The sequence below is a fragment of the Macaca fascicularis genome, chromosome 18, assembly GCF_037993035.2.
Source record: "Macaca fascicularis isolate 582-1 chromosome 18, T2T-MFA8v1.1".
Taxonomy (NCBI): domain Eukaryota; kingdom Metazoa; phylum Chordata; class Mammalia; order Primates; family Cercopithecidae; genus Macaca; species Macaca fascicularis.
In genome coordinates, this window is record NC_088392.1 from 46,766,723 (window position 1) to 46,787,043 (window position 20,321).

General features: G+C 36.9%; 1 protein-coding gene across 6 annotated transcripts in view; it reads left to right on the forward strand.

Moving 5' to 3' along the window:
* Positions 1 to 20,321, forward strand: part of RIT2 (Ras like without CAAX 2) — a 436,154-nt gene that overhangs the window by 94,309 nt on the left and 321,524 nt on the right. Inside the window, exon 1 of one of the 6 annotated variants that reach the window (XM_074022477.1) lies at positions 14,760 to 14,804. The exons of the other annotated variants lie outside the window; for them this stretch is intronic. Within the exon in view, the coding sequence (XP_073878578.1) occupies positions 14,786 to 14,804 (19 nt within the window). The 5' untranslated portion in view covers positions 14,760 to 14,785. Of the gene's footprint in view, positions 1 to 14,759; positions 14,805 to 20,321 lie in introns of those variants that run through there. 6 annotated transcript variants of the gene reach the window in all.

The window sequence follows — 20,321 nt, forward strand, 5'->3', positions numbered from 1 at the left end:
CAGGATGATTTTTGTTTTTGCTTTTGCTTTTTTTCCTGTTCACTGCAGCCGTATCCCAAGCTTGACATTTAGTAGATGCTCAATATATACTTACTGAGAGAAAAAAAAAAAAAAAAAGATCAATTTAATGGAAAGAATGCTATAGTTATGCGGCTCTAAGTAGACGAACATTTCATAAGCACTTAATGAACTGCAGAAATCAGTCCACACATTCTGGGGACGGCCCTCTTTTCATCACCATTCAGTTTATCCAGGTTTCAGTAGTACTGTTTTAAGCTTTCTAGAAGAAATAAATAATATATTCTAACAATCCGAATAATGTGAAGCTCTAAGTACCACAGTATACAGCTGAGGAAATTGAATAGAACTTAGATATTATCACAAAAAAGAACCTGTCTAGGAATGCCAAAAGCACTCTAAAGTTGGGCCTCTGCTTAATTGTCCTTCATCTCAGCTTGTTTCTATTGAAATGACTCCCCATGTTAAAATGATTAAAAAAAAATGATACTTGGTATTGCAGGATCTCAAAAATATCCTTTTATTCACTAAAGCCAGAAAGGAAATGAGCTTTGGATTCATACAAAATTCAATCATCTTCCAAAAGCCCATTTTTCTTCTCTTTCCTTTTTGTCTAGTGTAGCTTGAAAAAAGCAAGGGCATTTTTTGCTCATCTGATGAGATTGACAGGGTTCTTAGACAAAAAGAGGGGGAGCCAAAATGATACTTTGTAGCAAGAGGCAAAATGGCAGCAAATTGAAAAGGTGGTTGCAACCACAATTCCAACTATAATTAAATGATCCTAAAAATAATATGCATGTATATTTAGACTCAGAAACGAGCAGTATATTTAAGAAAAATTCACAGGAACTTCATACTTTAAATTTTGTGTTTTAAGACAGAATTCAATTTTTCTATAAAAAGTCATTCTTTATAAAGCAAAAGATGTGTATGCATGCATTGAGTGTGCTTAGGACTGGTTATATCTAAGCCTCTCACAGTTTCTAAACTAATTAAACAGGAAGATTTACAAAGGAGTCAATTTCTTATTGAGGAAGTTAATCATGGACACACAGAAAAGAAAATGCCTACAAACTTCTTTCAGCATAACCTCTGTTCATGCCACTTTATGAAAGAGAAAACTAGTTTTCTTTTGCTTGTATCATATATAGATCAATGTGAAAAAAAATCATTTTTATTTCTAATGGTGCCCATATTAGAAATAAAAAAAGGAAGAGCTGCTGATTTAAACTTTAAATATAGCAGGGAATATAAGTATTCTTATTTGGTAAGCATGAAACCAAAACAGGATATAGTTGAATTGAATAACAACAAAACTAAAAATAATAAATAATTTAAGGCACATCTTAGTACTGTGTTTTTAAAAGAGTCTTTTAATTTTTTTATTTTATTTTATTTTAAGTTCCAGGGTACATGTGCAGGATGTACAGGTTTGTTACATAGGTAAATGTGTGCAGTGGTGGTTTGCTGCATCTATCAACCCATCACCTAGGTATTAAGCCAACATGCATTAGCTATTTTTCCTGATGCTCTCCCTCCCGCTGTCCTCTCAAAATAGGACCCAGCATGTCTTGTTCCCCTCCCTGCATCCATGTGTTCTCATCATTCAGCTCCTGCTTAGAAGCGAGAACATGTGGTATTTGGTTTTCTCTTCCTGCATTACTTTGCTTCCAGCTCCATGCATGTCCCTGAAAAGGACATGATCTCATTCCTTTTTATGACTGCATAGTATTCCATGGTGTATATGTACCACATTTTCTTTATCTAGTCTATCACTGATGGGCATTTGGGTTGATTCCATGTCATTGCTATTGTGAATACGGCTACAATGAACATACATGTAAATGTATCTTTTAAAAAGTCGTAATGCATAAAAAAATAAGGGGTAATGCACAGTTTTGGATGAGATCCCAGTCTGGGTAAATTAGGTATGCATAAAATTTGGGGACTCATTGGGGAACTTTGAACATAGTCGGAATTTTATATAACACAAACATTTACTGAAGTAGAAAGATGGGAATCACTAGTTTAAAAAAGTAAGTTACAAGGCCGGGCGCGGTGGCTCAAGCCTGTAATCCCAGCACTTTGGGAGGCCGAGACGGGCGGATCACGAGGTCAGGAGATCGAGACCATCCTGGCTAATACGGTGAAACCCCGTCTCTACTAAAAATACAAAAAAAAAAAAAAAAAAAGTAAGTTACAAAACAATATGTACAGTGTAATCTCGTGTTTACTTATAAATACATACACATATGTATAAACACACAAATGCATGCCTACAAACATATGCAAAGAAAAATCTGAAGATATATAGACAAATATGTTAAGAGATAGTGTGTTCATTGCTGGGTGGTTTGATTGAAATATTTTTGCTTAAATATTAAGTGAGTTTATTTTAGTTGATCTCTACTTTCTAAATACTGCCACTGTTCTTATGCTGCTTCTAAACAGCAAAAGATTATTTAGTAAAGTTACTATATGTAATTGTGTATCTAAAAAACAAAAAGGCCATTTCTGAAGCAGTCTAATTTTGTTTTGTAAAACTACTCATTTTTTCACCTTCCTTCACATACATTATGGTCCACGCATACCAGGTGACTCAATCTACCTGTTCTTCCCTCTATGTCATTGATAGCAACATTTTCTCTCATTTATCTCTGCTTATCAAATACCCTTCCATACTTTCACATCCATTTAAAACTGCTACCTCTTTCATAAGGCATTCCTAGAACCCACATACTATTTCTAATTGTTTTCTTATGCACAGCAAAATTTCTTTAAATGCCACTATAGGACTCTTACGTTTTATGGTTAGTGGAAACCAGGTATGTCCAGTCCACCAGTCTGGATTGCTGGAGGGGAGGATTCCTAATTGCCATTCCTGGATGACAGGGTCCATATTTATTTTCATCTTTGTATCCGCATCCACCTCTAACTCAGTTCACATATGAAGATATCTGCAAAAGTGAATCCATGTATAAAGAAGTAAGGTTTTAATTTAAAGGCTTAGATAATCAGGCAGGGTTATCTTTGGATGAGGGCCTTAGTTATATGAAGACAGTGCATAGTGGAGATCAGTAATAATTTACATGTAAATATATGTTTGGAGCTAGCATCACAAAGAAAGAATGATATTATACCTTTAAATGCCACACCAGATACATCCAAAGGAACAAAATATCGGCAACATTAAACTTCTTTCACATTTTCTGCTATTATGTTGTGATAAGAAGAACATAACCAAGAAGTGAAAGTCAAAGCATATGATAGCACCCTTTCTGAAAGCTGTATTGTGAGTTCTACAAACTGTCAGAATAAAATAAACAACATAAGCAAACAAGAGGAGGAAGCTTCAGAGGGTCAATGAGGACTGATCTCATGCTAACCAATGAGATGATGAACTGTCATCTGACTAAGAAGATGGGGAATAGGAATATTAACTTTTCTGGATGATGCAGCTCTTCCACTTTTCAGAAAGCTGAACTGTGGCCCCCGAGGAGTTCTACACCCTCATTGTTAAGTTATTGTTACATTTCTAGTTAGAAATAGCAATTTACCCTAAGATCACTTTTTAAATTCAGACACGTGGGATCCGTTGAAACATAGCGAAAGGGTATATGGGGAACATGATTCAGAGAGAAGAGGGAGCTAGGATGTGTAAGGCTGCTTGAGGAGGAGAATTATGCTTTATTCTCCTTTCTACAGCATCCCACACCTAGTAAGTGTTAAGTGTTGAATAACAGAGAAATAGAATGTGAGGAAATTTTCTTGTATCTTTGTTTTTCCTTTAGTGTCAATTCCAGTAAGAGACTAATTAGTTACCACCTTGCAAGATATGGGAAGTTGCAAAAAGCCTGAAAAATGAAATTCAGAACAGGCAGATGAAATGCAGAGTAGAGATGGTAAGAAGGTAAAGATTTGTGGAAGAAATCGGCATGGGGGAAAAAATAAAGAAACCCTGAAGTCCTCTGAGCAAGAACTAGACCAGCAATCCATCCTAGCTACTTAGCTAGAGTTGATGACTAGCTTGCTAATTGACTGTTTTGTTTTTCACTGAAACATTACAGGTGTAATTTCCCAATTTATCTCTGAGAGTGATGTCTTGTTTTCTTTTTGCAATTTTATGTAGTCATAAAAAGCTAAAAAGAACTCTGAGCCCTAAATGACTGGCTGATTATTAACTCTGCCAACAGTGTCATAAGCAAATTGATTTGGAAAAAGACTTAGAAGAGAGATCTCAATTCTGGAATTTTCTTGGTGAACTGCTCAGGAATAAAAATATCACAAATTAGGTGCGGTGGCTCCCTCCTGTAATCCCAGCACTTTGGGAGGCTGAGGTGGGTGAATCACCTGAGGTCAGGAGTTTGGGACCAGCCTGTCCAACGTGATAAAACCCCGTTTCTACTAAAAATGCAAAAATTAGCTGGCCGTGGTGGCACCCATGTGTAATCTCAACTTCTTGGGAGGCTGAGGCAGGAGAATTGCTTGCACCGGGGAGGTAGATGTTACAGTGAGCTGAGATCACACCACTGCACTTCAGCCTGGGCAACAGAGCGAGACTCCATCTCAAAAACAAAACAACAACAACAACAAACACAAACTAGGATATCCAGAGGCATGAATGAATTTTCTGAAAACTGATCATTCTTTTGATAATAGTGAGATTCAGAAGGAGAATAAGTGAACAAAAAAAGGTATCGTATGCCTCCAGTTCGCCTGTCACGTTTTGAGTCATAGATACCTTTAGGAGTCTGATGAAATCTATAGAACCTCTCCTCTTAATAATGCTTTTAAACACAAAATAAAGAAGGTAGAATTTTAAAGAAAACCAATTGTATTAAAAAAATTTGTCAAACTATTAATAAATGTAATACAGTAATATAAATACTTCCTTACTCACACATTGGATAAGATCTATCAGAAGAGAAAATAACTACTGTAATTTTAAGGTATTGATAATCATTAGCAACACCTTGAGATATCTGCACAACCTGGATATGATTCAAACAGCGCATATATACATCGGTAACAAAGCCACGGATACTGCTAATGGTACTCCAGTAGGGTAGGTATATTAACAATGGAAGAAAATGCCAACTGTCAATCAGAGATTCATTTGGAAAGGGTATCCTCCAATTGTTAGTTAGAAATGAAGATGTTCTTTTTGTCCCATTCGAAATCTGAGCCTTGCCCCCCGCCCACCAACACAGGCACACGCGCGCGCGCACACACACACACACACACACACACATTCCACCGCCAGTTGCCAGTTAAGAACCTGGGATGTAGTTGCATATATTTTGATATATACAGGTTAGAGTTGAAATAAAAGCATCAGATTCTAACAATTCAGAGTGATCATAAAAACAAGCCTGACACCAAGATGGTTTTGAAAAGGGAGACTATTCAGGACTTCTAAAAAATGTTTACTTCTAATTTTCAGAGAAACTGAACCACTAAAGCAAACCTCACAATTAAAAATTTCCCTTGCTTATAGATGCAACAGAATAGTCTGCAAGATGCATATCGCTGAGATGGAGAAACCCAAAAATTATTGGTAAAAATACACATTTCACTTTGAACCCGTGAAAACACCAAGAAAAGAAAAGCCAATGTTCTTTTTTTGTTCCTGTATTAGGTTGTTTCAGTCACATTTTATACAAGTGTAACCAGAAAAGGTTAATTACCAGCTTTTTTACAAGGTCTAAGGGATGACAAAACTGGCTGTATACGGAAAATAAACTGATAAATATGGAGCTGGCTTGTAATTGCAAAAAGCATGTGGACTGTTATAGCAATACCCAAATCTATGGGCAGACATTTAACTGACTGGATTGCTGCTGTGTTTCTCACAGGCATTATCATTCTATAAGATGGTTGCTTTGGTAATTTTCGGCTGAATATATTCATTGTGTTGGAAAAATTCACTACATAATAGCTGATGCACTTAATGAGCACTGTGCTAAACAGGCACATCATGTTTTCATATAAATAACAAGATCAATAAAAGCTGTTTCCCTTATCCTCTACTGCATTCACTCTGGTTAAAAATGCATCCTGTGTGACCTGTGAACGAATGTGATTCTCAGCTCATCATGTTTCTTTCTTTGAAATGGCACTTCGCTGTTTGTTTCTAGCACAGTCCTTGGCACTCGGGGATTCACTGTAGTTTTACTGAGCTGAATCGAAATCATCGTCCTTATTACCACTTTCTCCATTATAGCTTTCCATTAATATAAATGAAGAAAATAGGGGATCACCATAGGTTTTGTCTCCTGAAATATTTCTAAAAGCAGAAGGGAAGAAAGAGAAATTGTGATTATAGCTTTTCTTTACATTCTTAAGCTTTCAGGTCCTGATGAAAGGATTGTAATCTGTTGATTACCAATTCCTCTAACCCATATTGTCTATTTGACAGTATGGTGATATGCTTCCTTAAATAGAGCCATGAAAAATTATTTTCCAGTTGAATAAAACTTCTAAAGTAATAAGTCCCCCAGCTCTTATTTTCCTAACAATATGCAACATTGCCATAAACCTGCTTTCCTTCCTTTGCTCATTCATTTGGCATACATACTTGCGCATTTCTCAGTGCAAGGCTCTTTTCTAGCTGCAGGGACTTAGAGAACTTACGTTTTAGAAGAAATGTATATTACAATATGATACAATATAATATGATGGTAATGAGAAGTAATGTGACAAAAATAAGGCACAACAAGAGGGGTAGAGAGAGATGAGAAAGTTATTATTTTATTGTTCTTAAGGGTATCTTCTCTGAGGAAGTGGCGTCTGTGCTGAGAACTGAAGGAAGTGAGAGGAAAAAAGCTTGGTGAATATTTGGTGAAAGAATACTCCAGAAAGAGACATCATTAAGGTCTAAGGTCACAGATGTAGTAGGGACCAAACCCAGAAGTCTGCAGGTCTTTGGCAAGGAGTTCAGATTTTATATTAAGTGTCATCAGAAGCCATCAGAAAATTATGAGCAGGGATATAAAAGGGTTTGATTGATATTTTCCATGGTCACTCTGGTTTCTGTATGAAGCATAGACTGTAGGTGGGTAAAGACAAAAACAAGGAGGTTGGTTACATGGTAGAGACAAGCCAAGTCTAGATGGAATTAAAGTGATGATGATAACATTGTATTTCTAAATTAACAGAGATAACACGAAGACTTATTTAGAGCAATTCAGAGTGTAACAGGAAAGGGGTCCTTATCCAGACCCCAAAAGAGAGTTCTTTTATCTCACGCAAGAAAGAATTCAGGGCAAGTCCACAGTGCAAAGCCAAAGCAAATTTATTAAGAAAATAAAGTGGGGAAAGAATAGCTACTCCGGCCGGGCGCAGTGGCTCACGTCTGTAATCCCAGCACTTTGGGAGGCCGAGACGGGCGGATCATGAGGTCAGGAGATCGAGACCATCTTGGCTAAGGCGGTGAAACCCCATCTCTACTAAAAATACAAACAATTAGCCGGGCGTGGTGGCGGGCGCCTGTAGTCCCAGCTACTCGGGAGGCTGAGGCAGGAGAAAGGCGTGAACCCGGGAGGCGGAGCTTGCAGTGAGCTGAGATCCGGCCACTGCACTCCAGCCTGGGCAACAGAGCGAGACTTCGTCTAAAAAAAAAAAAAAAAAAAAAAAAAAAAAAAAAAGAATAGCTACTCCATGGACAGAGTAGGGCGTTCCCAATAGTAAGAGGAGGAACACACCCACCCTAGGTAAAATGCTTGTTTATATATAGGATAACAAAACAAAAACAACAACAAAATCACAGGGAGATGTGCTCTGCTACAAGGGTTTGTGATAAAGGATTCAGTTTCTTCATTACTATATTTTGCAAGAATTGATATTGTCTTTAAAGCCAAATAAGGAATGCTTCTGTTCTCAAGATTTCGGGATATCAGGACACTCCTGAGTCTGGGTCTGTTTAGTAAATATTATCAACTGTTCCCTTAACCGTAAACATCTAGAGGCTGGGAATACCTAACTTCCTGGGAATGCAGCCCGCAAGTCCCGGCCTCATTTTTCCCAACCCTCACTCAAGATGGAGTCACCCTGGTTTGAATGCCTCTGATATGTTGAGTTTAGGGAAGCAAGGTTCCAAAATCGTACAAACATGTGAACTGTACCAACAGAAATTGAAGCCTCTTGTCTTCTTATTTGTGTCTCTCTTTTCTATTTATGAACTTTTAAAAAAGTAGCTGTAGTGACATCAATCAATTACTACCTTACCATTTGCAATATCATTTAAATTTCAAAATCTACTGAAGCTAGACTGTGAAGGCATTGTGCAGAATTTCCTGAATATCTTCTCTCAATTGCCAAAACAATATTACCTTTCTACTGGCCTCTGAGATGCAGTTATGCAATTGACCACTGCATCCTTCTCTAGGTTCTTGATGCCCATGACACTATGCCTCCTGATTTGCTATGGATCTCTCTGTTCTTTACGTGCTCATAGGCTCATTTTCCAATAAAATAATAAATATAAAATACAAAATTGCTGCTGTTCCATAGGTTTCTGCTATTGTCCAAAGCTCCATTATACACTCTCTCAGATAATCCATGTTTCAGATGGTTAACCTAGTTATTATGAGTAAATCCCCTGAAGTCAGCTTTCCCAAGCCTGAGTCTGAGCTCTAACCCTAACTACCTGTGTGATCTTGGACAATTTACCTCTTGACATCAAATCTTCAGTTTACTCATCTGTACCTATTCCACACATTTATTCTGAGTCTTAAATGAGATAATTCATTTAAAGGACTTTGGAGAGTCCATCCTCTTGTAATTACTCAATAAATTGTAGCTATCTTATATATCCTCATCATATTAGTCAAGTACTAATACTTGTTGAATCTTACAATTGTATTTCCAGGTCATGCAGCATTGCCCAAATTTCAAGTTTGTATTGTGTCTCCCATTAGAGCCTTGGATATCTCACAGGCCTTACACAATCAACATGTCAAAAACTAAACTGATCATTTTATTTTCTTAATTATTTTCTCTTCTCAGAATAGTCTTGCATACCAAAAATAAAATTCTAAGCCCCTCTTCTTTCCAAACATCTGAATGAACTCTCTCCTCTCAGCCCTGATTTGAGCTATTCCACTTTTCTGCACTGAACCCATGTGTATCTTACATATATTTGATTGATGTCTCATGTCTCCCAAAAATGTATAAGACTAGGCTGTGCCCTGATCACCTTGAGAACATGTTCTCAGGTTTCCCAAGGGGCATATCATGCACACAGACACTCATGTTGGGCTGTGTCATGTGCATGGTCGCTCATAGTGGACTCAGAATAATCTCTTCAAATATTTTACAGAGTTTGACTCCTTTTGTCAACATTTTTGTTTTCAATTTATATGTACCCAATAAGCTGGAAATATAATAGCTGATGCTTAATTTTTTTCCTTTTAGTCACTCCTTATGTGTGTGTGGTGTCCTACTAACTAGTTTTACCTTTTGAATATGATTTTTATTCTTCAGTTACTCATCTCTATCACTCATGCTGTATCCCAGAAAGTTATCATTACTGTGAATCTTCTTTGCTATTCTTCTCCGTATAGTTATCTTACTGAATGCCAAGTCAACTATGTCATGTCTTGCTTCCCGGGATCCTAGAATTCACTATTGCTTAAAGACAAAATCAACTCCTTAACATCAATTTACTACAATCGCAGGGATCTAATTGCTGTCTACATTTTCAGTCTTATTCCTACGCAACCCCTGCTTCCAATTGTTCACTTTAGAAACATCAGAGGAACATTGATCCATGCTGTCCTTTCTTCTTTAAAAGCTCCACCTCATTTCTAAACGCTTGTCCAAACACATGCTTAAATACAGTTTGTATGCATTGCTTAATCCTTAGCCTAACCAGTCTTCTCTGGCCTCCAAATTAGGTTAGATGGCGCTTCCTTGTCAATTTCTCCACCATTGAATCTCCATATTTTACTATGCTTATATGTCAAGAGGACTTTCTTCTAACTAAACCATGAGCTTCTTTATGACACAGCCATGTGTTTATCTTTGTCTCTCTAGCATCTATCATCTAGGTGAAACCTAGAGCCTTATCTATATGCTAGTTGATAGACTAGTTAAATGAACATTTTATTTCAAATGTTCCCAATTGTCTCTTAAGATGAAATCTTCTAGAATATTTCTTCTGTAAATACCAATTTGATTGTGCTTTTAAACTCTAATGGTGTACAATTGTCTATAAGACAGCGCTTCTTAAATGGTGGTTTACAGACCCTTGCTATCAGAGTAGGAAATTTTTCTATGGATTTTCTTTGTAAATTTTGTGAATTAACTTAAATAACCAGTCATAAATCATTGTAAGCATATTCCAGATCATTCTAGATGGGCACTTTGTAACCCAGACTTACCACTTGGTTTTAGTGCATGTGCTTACATTTTTTATAACGACGATGATGCATCAAGTGTTTAATTAAATAGATAGCACTCAACTTTTAATCTAGAATTAGCTTAAATTCTAGGTTTTAATTCATAGATTCTAATCAGGTATCTATGGTGTGAAACCATTGAAATAATTTTTGGGAATGCATGAAGTCTCAAATTTGAGAAATAAACCTATAAATTAAAATTTGTTGTCATAAAATTAAAGCACAATTAAATATTATTGTTGACATAATTTCATAGCCTCAGCATAAATGCTACTCACTAAACAGACCCTCACCATGTGTTTTTTCTATCCCAACTACTTGCTTTGGATTAAGCCATTATTTATATATCTGAAGTTTTCCACCTATCACTTCCTCCTTTCTAAATTGTATTTATTGTTCATGTCTTCACTCAAATGTTATGTTCTCTATGAAACCTTCCATGATCACATAAGTGGGAGTTACCTAGTTCTACTCTCTTTGTCTTAGTTTTGCTACCACACAATTTTCAATAGCATGCAGGAATACCTGTCTAATTGCTTCCATTTTGTAAAATGAAAGAAAGTGAAAATGAGATAGCATTAATTCAAGTGACTAAAGAAGATAAAACACTTTGATTACTGTTAAAATACCTATGCATGTACAGATGGTTGAAGATCTGCTCCCTGTGACTCAGAAAGTTCTACTGATGAGTGCACACCAAACGAAAGCATAGAAAAATAAAAACAAAAACAGAAAAAAAAGTTTAGTTAAAATGAAATAAGTTGCTATTTTGTGATTTACTTTGCATGTTTAGAAACAGTGAAAATGACAGCTGATGTTGGTGGTTCAGGCCTGTAGTCCCAGCTACTAGGGAGGCTGAAGTAGGAGGATCGCTTGAGCCCAGGAGTTTTAGACTACAGTGAGCTACAATTGTGCCACACTGCATTCCAACCTGGGCAAGAGATTGAGACCATGTCTCTAAAAAAATTTAAAAAAAAAAAAAAAACTCAAAAAAGTGAAAGTGAGGCTAAACAGAGCTTATAATGTGGAAATCCAGTAAAACCTGATACATCTCACTAAACTATACCTATTTAAATTGTTATTGTGGGCTAGGACTCACACTTGTAATCGCCCCACTTTGGGAGGTTGAGGTGGGCGGATCATGAGGCCAGGAGTTCGAGACCAGCCTGGCCAAAATGCTGAAATCCCGTCTCTACTAAAAAAACACAAAAAGTAGCCGGGCATGGTGATGCATGCCTGTAATCCCAGCTACTGGAGAGGCTGAGGCAGGAGAATTGCTTGAACCCAGGAGGTGGAGGTTGCAGTGAGCTGAGATTGCACCACTGCACTTTAGCCTGGGTGACAGAGCAAGACTCGGTCTCATAAATAAATAATAAACAAATAATAAGAATAAATCAATAGTTATTGTGAGGAATACAGAATATAACATTTTTGGTTAAATTTTTAGGTAAAGTGACTTCTGGCCAGTCATCTTACTGAGAATGAGAATTTGATGTTCTAACTGTGATCGATTTTGAAAAGTGCTCTTACAGGGACCATTGTTCTTTCAGAACTTCATTGTTAAGGGTATCTGTGTTAAAACACATCACGTGAACCCAGAAGAAAAATTGCTCAACAAATCATATTACTCTAGTGTTCTTTCAGTGTTTTACGGGGGCCTGCCTGCCATCTACTGATCCTAAGTACTTTATTCTGTCTGAAATTTCATCTCTTTATTTAATTCTTGTGTTATCCTGAGTGAAATGTCTATTGCTTAGTAATAGGATGTAAAAAGAAATTTGTCACCTCCAAAATATACATTACTTAGAGCTACTGCAGTCAGGGGAATAAGCTATTTTCACCAATAATAAATGCACTTAACTCTCTTCTGAAAAGGCTATGCATTACTCTAACTTGAAACCAATGCTTAATAAATGTTTTTATTGGTGTATTATATATTCTGGTATATAACTTTCTGGTGAGTTGAGATTTCTGTAGTAAGGAAGATGCTAGCATTTTTCCTACCTCAATTCACTTTCCTTCAACAAATCCAAGATTGAATTCTACTTATTTCTGTTCTGAAATTTGTGATCACCTTATGAGGGCATCCATCTATTACTTTATCAGACTTTATTGAATAAATGTTAAGGAAGCCATGAAATCTTCTTTCTGCTTCCAGTATTGTCACTGCTGAGCTTGTTAGTCCCTAACCAAATCCTTTATTTTCTCTGGACATAAATTTTTCATCTGTAAAACCAATGATTGAAGTTTTAACACGCCTTTTACTTTAAGACACTGGAATTCTCTAATGAGAAGTTGTCATCTGGATGAGGTCTTACTCCTCCCTATGACCTCTCAGCTCTTGTTGGTACCTAATAGACATTTTCATAATCATTCTCACAGCCCACTTTTGACTTACTGACATAACATGCCTGGTGACCTGCTTAGTAACAAAATGAAAGAAGTATGCAATCCTTGATTTTGAGAAAAATATTTTAGTTCTCATTTTTGTGAATCTTCTAAGCTGTCACATAAGAACTGTATTTTATGTAATTAAGATTTCCAGAAAAAGCTGTATCCTAAATAAAAGAAAATAACTTAAGACTCAAAATTGAAGTTTAAAGGCATTTCACTGGATTCTTGAATGGAACATATTACTAAAGAAGAATCCATAAAACTCCAACAAATTTAAAATTAATTTCAAAAGGGGAGTAAAATAAATGATTTGTGTTAAAATTGTTAATGCATAAGGGTTATCAATGTCCTCAAATATGTTCTTACACAAATGGAAAGTTATTGGGTTTACATTCCTGTGTATAAACAAGAAATTGGCTACTCGTTTAGCCCCAACGTCACCAGTGGAGCCAAGTAAGTTTGCCAATATTGGTCAACACACCAGGCTACAGGCATAGAACTCTGTGCTTTTGATGGTTGGCTGTGAGAAAAACTCCTGACACAAGTATGGTGAATCTTGTTTTAAACCACCCCTTCTCCAGGATAAATTGACGATATAATGATTCCATATTGAAATGTATAAGATGTATTATCTCTTTTTTTACTCAAATCTACTAATATTTACTGAACAACTTTTTAAAGAAAGGCATGAGTCCAGGCATAATTTAATCTGCATAGTTTGATTTAAATCTGTTCTGTTGTGAGCTTCTTTCTATGGTTATAACCCTCAAGGAAAATATATAACTACCATAGCTATCTCTTTGCCATGTCCATCACTTTGGTATGTCCCTAAACTTTCCTTTTTAAAATATAACCATAATTTTCTAATTCTTATTAATAAAGTCCAGTTGTATTGATAGCCACACACGCTCTAAGTTTTCCATATCATATTTCTGTTAGAATGCCTTTTTCTAATTAAAGCGTTATATCTCACTCTGAATCCCCAATTGCATGTCAGAATTACTTTTTTCTTATTATGTGCCCAGTTGATATTATATCACTTGCCCATACTTAAACAGGTGGTCATTTTATCCTGTCAAATAAGACTCGTATTTATCAAAAGTATGTTAACTTTTCCCAGCTCTGTTCTAGATACTCCAGACTGATAGAGAGGCTATTTAAATTAGTGATCTGGTCTTGCGGAGCTCATCAATTTAGTGGTTCTCCTGAGGACAAAGGGTAGCTTATCAAAGTCTCTGAAGCTATGCATGTAATTTGAGAATTCATATTTAATACTATTATCCAATATTTATCTTCACTGGAACATTAATATTCATAATTCATATGTTCTAAGCTATAGAAAATAAATCTCATCAAAATCTTTTCAGCCACTAAGAATAATGGATTGCAGACTGTACTGTATGGGAATATGTAGAATGTATAGAGGAGGAGGAACTGTGATGTTTTTATTTGTAACTGGGTCACAACTGCCCATCCTAAGGAATTACCTCTTTTTTGTCTTGAAGTAAAGCATAGACATTTACTCTCAATTTTTTAGGAAATCGTGAGGGTTGTCATAATACTTCACACAAAAAAAAAGTCTCTTTTTTTTTTTTTTCATCTATCCATGTCCTGAATATCTGCATAGTAGCTCATATAAAACCTTAAATACATGTAAACCTCCCTATGTTGCATCGTTTTTGCTCCCCTAATTCAGTGAGCCGGAGAAAGTAGTGTCCAGGAGCTTCGCTTCTTCACTCCTGTAGCTCAGCAAGTGGGAGGGAGAGCCATCCTGTGGCTTCTTCTCTCCTGCTCTTTGGTGGGCTAGAGGGAGTGGCCACCAGCAGCTTCTTTTTTCCCATTGGTTGGTGAGTGGGAGGGAGAATGATGGCTCTTTTACTCTCACTGCCCACACCTCATTGGGCAGGAGCATTGAATCTTTTTCACTCCCTCAGTACAGCCAGTTCCAGGTTCTTGTTCTGCAACAAAGAGGAATGAGGTACCCAGACGCTGGTGAGTGAATAAGGCAGAGTATAATTTTATAGAGCAACAGAAAACTAGCTCTCAGCAGGAAGAGGGAACCTGAAAGTGGGCTGCCTTCTGTGAAGCTGAGTGGGGGGTTTTTGTGAGCTTAGAATGGGGGACTACTTGCTGATTGGTCCATGAGTGGTCTTGGAAAAAGCACCATTCGGTTGGTTAAAAGGCATCATTCAGAAGGAACCAATCGAGAAAGAGTGGGTAAGACAGATGAAAGTTCTCCCTCAGGTCATGGCCTTTATCCAGAACTGGCAGTTCGGTTTTTAGGCTTTAGACTGTTCTTGGCTTGAAGGTCAGGTTTCACAGGGGACTTGTCCCTGCCTGCCTACGAATTTGTTTGTCTCCTATTGCTATCATCTGTAGCGTACTGAACCCTGAAAAAGAGTCTGATATCCGTTGCTTATTATTTGTTTGCAAGGGATAAGAGGGCCCTGAGCTTTCTGTGACTATGTTAATATGTATGAATCAAAGAAGTTTGAGAAAATACTGAGAAATGGTAGACTATTTTATGGATTATTATTACACATTACTCTAGTGAAAATAATTGTAAAATCAATATTATGAAAAAATGAAGAAAACCGAAATGTCTTAGAGAGCCAATAAATAAACCATCATAAAACGGTTGAGAGGACTGGTTTTAGAATCTGGCAAACTTGAAATCAAATTCTGTCTTGATCATTTATCAACTATGTTACACTGTACTACTTATCTTACAGTATATTTGAGCCTCAATTTCTTTATATATAATGTAGATATTATAATATCTTGGTCACAGGGATTGTTATAATACATTAAATGAGTGCATGGAAACACTCGCTATGGGTATGCCATGCTCAAATATTTAGTTGCTATTAGAAGCATTCAAAAAAATACTGGGCATCTGCTCTCTACTATAGTCATTATAAACTGTAGGGATAACAATGATGCTTTCCTCATGTTGGAATGATCTAAAATACCTGGTTTCACATGTAACAGAGCCAAATAAGGGCCAATTTTGATTGTCAGTATAAAAGGCACAAGATCTGTTTTCTCCTATGTACACCAGAGAAAATCTGTAGTCATTGTGTTTTAGTTCATCTACTTATTTTTTTTTTTTCTAAATGATCTTTGGATGACTGGGGTGCATTTCAATTTGTTTTTATGTGTCTATATTTTGAAAGTTTCAATGTGAAGTAATCCTTTCCTCAATGGAGTTAACATCATTGGCATCATTGGCTAGATCCCATCATTGGCATCCGGCTTGGTAATGGACACCAGACCTGACACATTCTGGAATAATATGAAGGCATAACTAATTCTTTCATAACATCTCCCAATCCCATTGCTAACCATGCGGACCCTTAACTATAAATGCAATTTTATCTGCTGGATTATTCTGGCGTCATTGTGACTGTATTTTGGAACTTGGAATCAAGTGTTTCATTACAAGATTAGTGGCCTTCAGAGTCCCTTCTAATAAGGAAGTTTTATTACTCAGTCATAACATCAAATGTGCTTGGCTGTGAAGATAGCATCATATGGCAGAGTAATACTCGACAGGGTATCAGGAGACCTTGATTCTATTTTGAGTTTTGCTTTGCTACATTGGATAACTCTCTTATTCTCTATGAACTCTGATTTCTGATTCAGGGAGTTGAAATGCTATCCTCTCTAAAGTTTGCTTTAGATCTAAAATTCTACTGCTCTCTATAAAATACCTCTCAGATCTTTTCAAGTTAATTATTTAGTTAACATGCTGTGTTGTCATGGATGAACTTCAGATCACAAACAGAATAAATACTGTGCTTCAAGCCTAATTGTCCCTGACATAAACTTCCTGGAACTTCCTGGCCTTCTTAGCCTCTGAGGTGGGGTTACTTCCCACTCGTGGCACATGTGTAAATCCTGGACCCACTCTAGGACATCCCTTAAAATCAAGAGTTGTCTAGAATCTGCTAGGCAATTGATCCATAAACATGTTAAACAAAAGCTAAAGCCAGGACATATGCTGTCTTTTCTGTAAAATAAAAGAGAAAAAGGGTAGCAATGATTCTCATCCCCACAAGGAGGTCACAGTTTAACTGGAGAAATTTCGCATTTCATAGACCAATAAAACAAGTCAAGTTAGTAAGTGGTCAAAGTAATTTACATCAAATAAGTGTTTGCTGAAGTTTGAAAGGAGATATTTCATAAATGTCCATCAGTTATAAGTGCTGGAAGTTTGGTATGCAAGATGAAAAATTGAATTAATTTAGATAGGCAGAGAGATCAGTGAACTTTTCATTCTGTTTGCTGTCCTATTTCTAACCTAATTATGCGACACTAGTCCAATTTCTCATGTATATCTTGTCTATGATAACTGCTATTAACTCCTGATATCACTCAAGCTTGAACCAGTGTAAAATTTGAATACTCTATCCAAAGCAAGAATAACATTGTGGTTTTGAATGAAGTCTGCTTCTACCTTACGTTAGCTTTATGCCCATAGCTAATTATTTAATGTTTCTGAAACTCACTGTTGACATCCATAAAACAGATAAATAATTATACCCATGTCATAGTGACATTGTGGGGATAAATGAAATGATGTATATTAAATCCTTGCAAGAAAGACTCGCACATTGTATGTCCTCAATAAATACTAACAGTGACTTCTACTATCTTAAAAAGATGGTCATGTCATTCCTCTTTTCATTTCCATGCATTCTTCAAGCCTATGGCCCCCGTGCAAGCTTGTTTTTGCTGTGGGGCCAGTAGGGAAGAGCAGCTGTGTTGAAGATTGGAGATGAGTGGTTCCTGAGGACCAGGAGACAGGGAACAATATTAGTAATAGGCTCAAGGCTTCAAAGTATTGAAAAATAAGCTATTTTTTTGTTGTTGAGACAGTTCTCACTTTGTACCCTCAGGCTAGAGTGCAGTGGTGCAATTACAACTTACTGCAGTCTCGACCTTCCAGGCTCAAGTAATTCTCCCACCTCAGCCTCCTGAGTAGCTGAAACTACAGGTGCACACCACCATGCCTGGGTAATTTTTGCATTTTTTGTAGAGACAGGGTTTTGCCATCTTGCCCAGGCTGGTCTCAAATTCCTGGGCTCAAGCAAGCTGCCCACCGTGGTCTCCCAAAGTGCTGGAATTACAGGCATGAGACACTGCATCTGACGAGAAACAGTTATTTTTTATAGACTTGAATTTTCAATGACAGTGTGGTGAATTTATGAATGATTTTTGTGTATATGTCCTGCCCACTCACATACACACACAAGGACATATCAAATCTTCTGAGTGTAGTATATAAGTGCATCTCAAACTTCAATGTACCTTTGAATTATCTTGTTCAAATTAGAATCTAATTTAGTAGGTCTGGGACAGAGTCTTTAGTGTCTGCATTTCTTGCAAGCTCCCCGGTGACTCTAAAGCTGGATTATTCCTTGAATAGCAGATAATGTAGGATCTTTATGTCTGAGAACAGTAATTCACACCTGGGCTTCTCATGCCAGTCACTTCGTTGATCATCCTTTCATGGATTCAAAGGTAATTTTTGTATCACTGTACATTCAAGTGATTTTAATCATTTGATATTTGAAATACATAAAAAAAGGACACATCAACATTACTATCAACAAAGTTACAACCAAACTTGTGCTTCTAAACCATGTAGCATGGCAGCAAATTACTTGGCTGCTAAGCCACTACTCAGCTATCTTAGTTTAATTACCACTTTAATTTAGAGATAATACATTTACCAGATGCTATGCCAAAATTAAAATCTACCTGATACATTTCTAGTTTGCTTTGTTTGTTCACTGTACATTGCCTCTTCTCATACGGATCCAGAAAGTCCAAAATTCTATTATATGTTGCCCAGGCAAGACACACCAAAATCCTCCCAAGGATGGTTGGCTTCTGAGCTCATTTTGGTTTCTTGGCCCAAGCCCTTTGCTACATCTGGTTCTGCCTTAGATGATATACAAAAAAATAAAAATAAAAACAAAAGTGTCAATCACTTGGAAGATTAGCTGCATTGGCAGAGAAAATATTGATCTGCTGCCCCATAATTATTTGATGTTCCTGGGTGGAGTATGGAAAACTGTAAGGTGCTATACCCCTACTCTTAAACCCACACTAAATGCCACCTGCTTCTCATGGTAACTAAATATTGAATGCCAGTTTAATGCATGTGCATGCATGATCCATGTTTAATATTCCCAGTTCCTTTGTGTTATTGGGAATGTATTGAAACATGAGATTCACAGATGCCTAACTTTAATGGAAGCTTGTCCTTTTTCAAAGCGAAGTAATCTTAAGAAAGTACGTAGTGCTATTTGGAATGAAAATCCTGGAGATGAGGTTGACAGGTTTATGGCACTGGCCCTTGTCTTATTTGCAGTAACTCATTTTATATATAGTGCTTCACTTTGAGAAAGCCAAGGGCTAGAGGCTTCTGTGATTTAACTCAAACAATAAGTAAGATCGTGGTTTCAAAGAGGGCAGAAAATAGGTCTGCTGATTAGAACAATACATTATAGGACAAGAGAAGGCATGGAAAAAGAAAACTTGGATATAACAAATATGAATAAGCATTTCATACTGTGAGCTAGTCCTCCTGCCTAAAGAAATATATAACTCAATGTACGATATCTACAAATAGTCTCCTCTGGCAACCTACATTTATATACTTCCCCCCCACCTCCAGCCCGCTGAATGGTTAGACTTGCTTATGTACCCTTCATCATCAGAACAAGAACAAGGAATTTTATTTTTTCCAGAACTCACACCAGGGAAAAGCAAAATCCCATAATTATAATTAAATCAATGTTTGTTGTGGAAATTTGAAGTATCGGGGCAAGAGTAAGGAAGCAGGCAGTTTGCTTTGTTTGCTGAGGGCAATTCAAAGATCGTGGCAGTTCTGTTAAGTCTAAAGCTATCGTCCTGCTCATTCCTCCCCGGTGAAGCCCCGGGGATGCTTGACTGCCAGGACCTTACTAATGCCTGGAGCAACTCAAATGTGTACAGTGCCTAGAATACATATCCGTAATCTCCATAGACTTTGGGCTCTTGCTCCCAAGCCCAGATTTCAAAAGCCCAAATTCTTTATGACCTTTATGATTTATTTCTTCAATATGTTCAAGGTGTAATAAAATGGCTGTCAAGTGCTGACTTCCTGTTTCATAAGTGCCACCACTTACACTGTACCCTATTGGTCATTTCTCAGCCTAAAATATGATGGGTGATAGAATTTCCTTTAAACCATAGTTCCTGTAAATTCATATTTCCCTAGGAGAAAACAGCTCCAGGAAGCTTCCCAATAATCTTTTACAATAAATGTTTATTAGTTTTGATGACAGTGTCTGCACAATCTTGGATGGAATATTACTTTCATCGTTTTTTTTAGATTCAGTGTGCTGTAGTATTGATGAGTTTCACTGTGTTGGCCTAGCTTTCCAGAGAGCACTGGTGACTCCAATACCTTGGACTTTGTTTTTATCAGTGACTTTTTAAAGTGTAAATACTAAT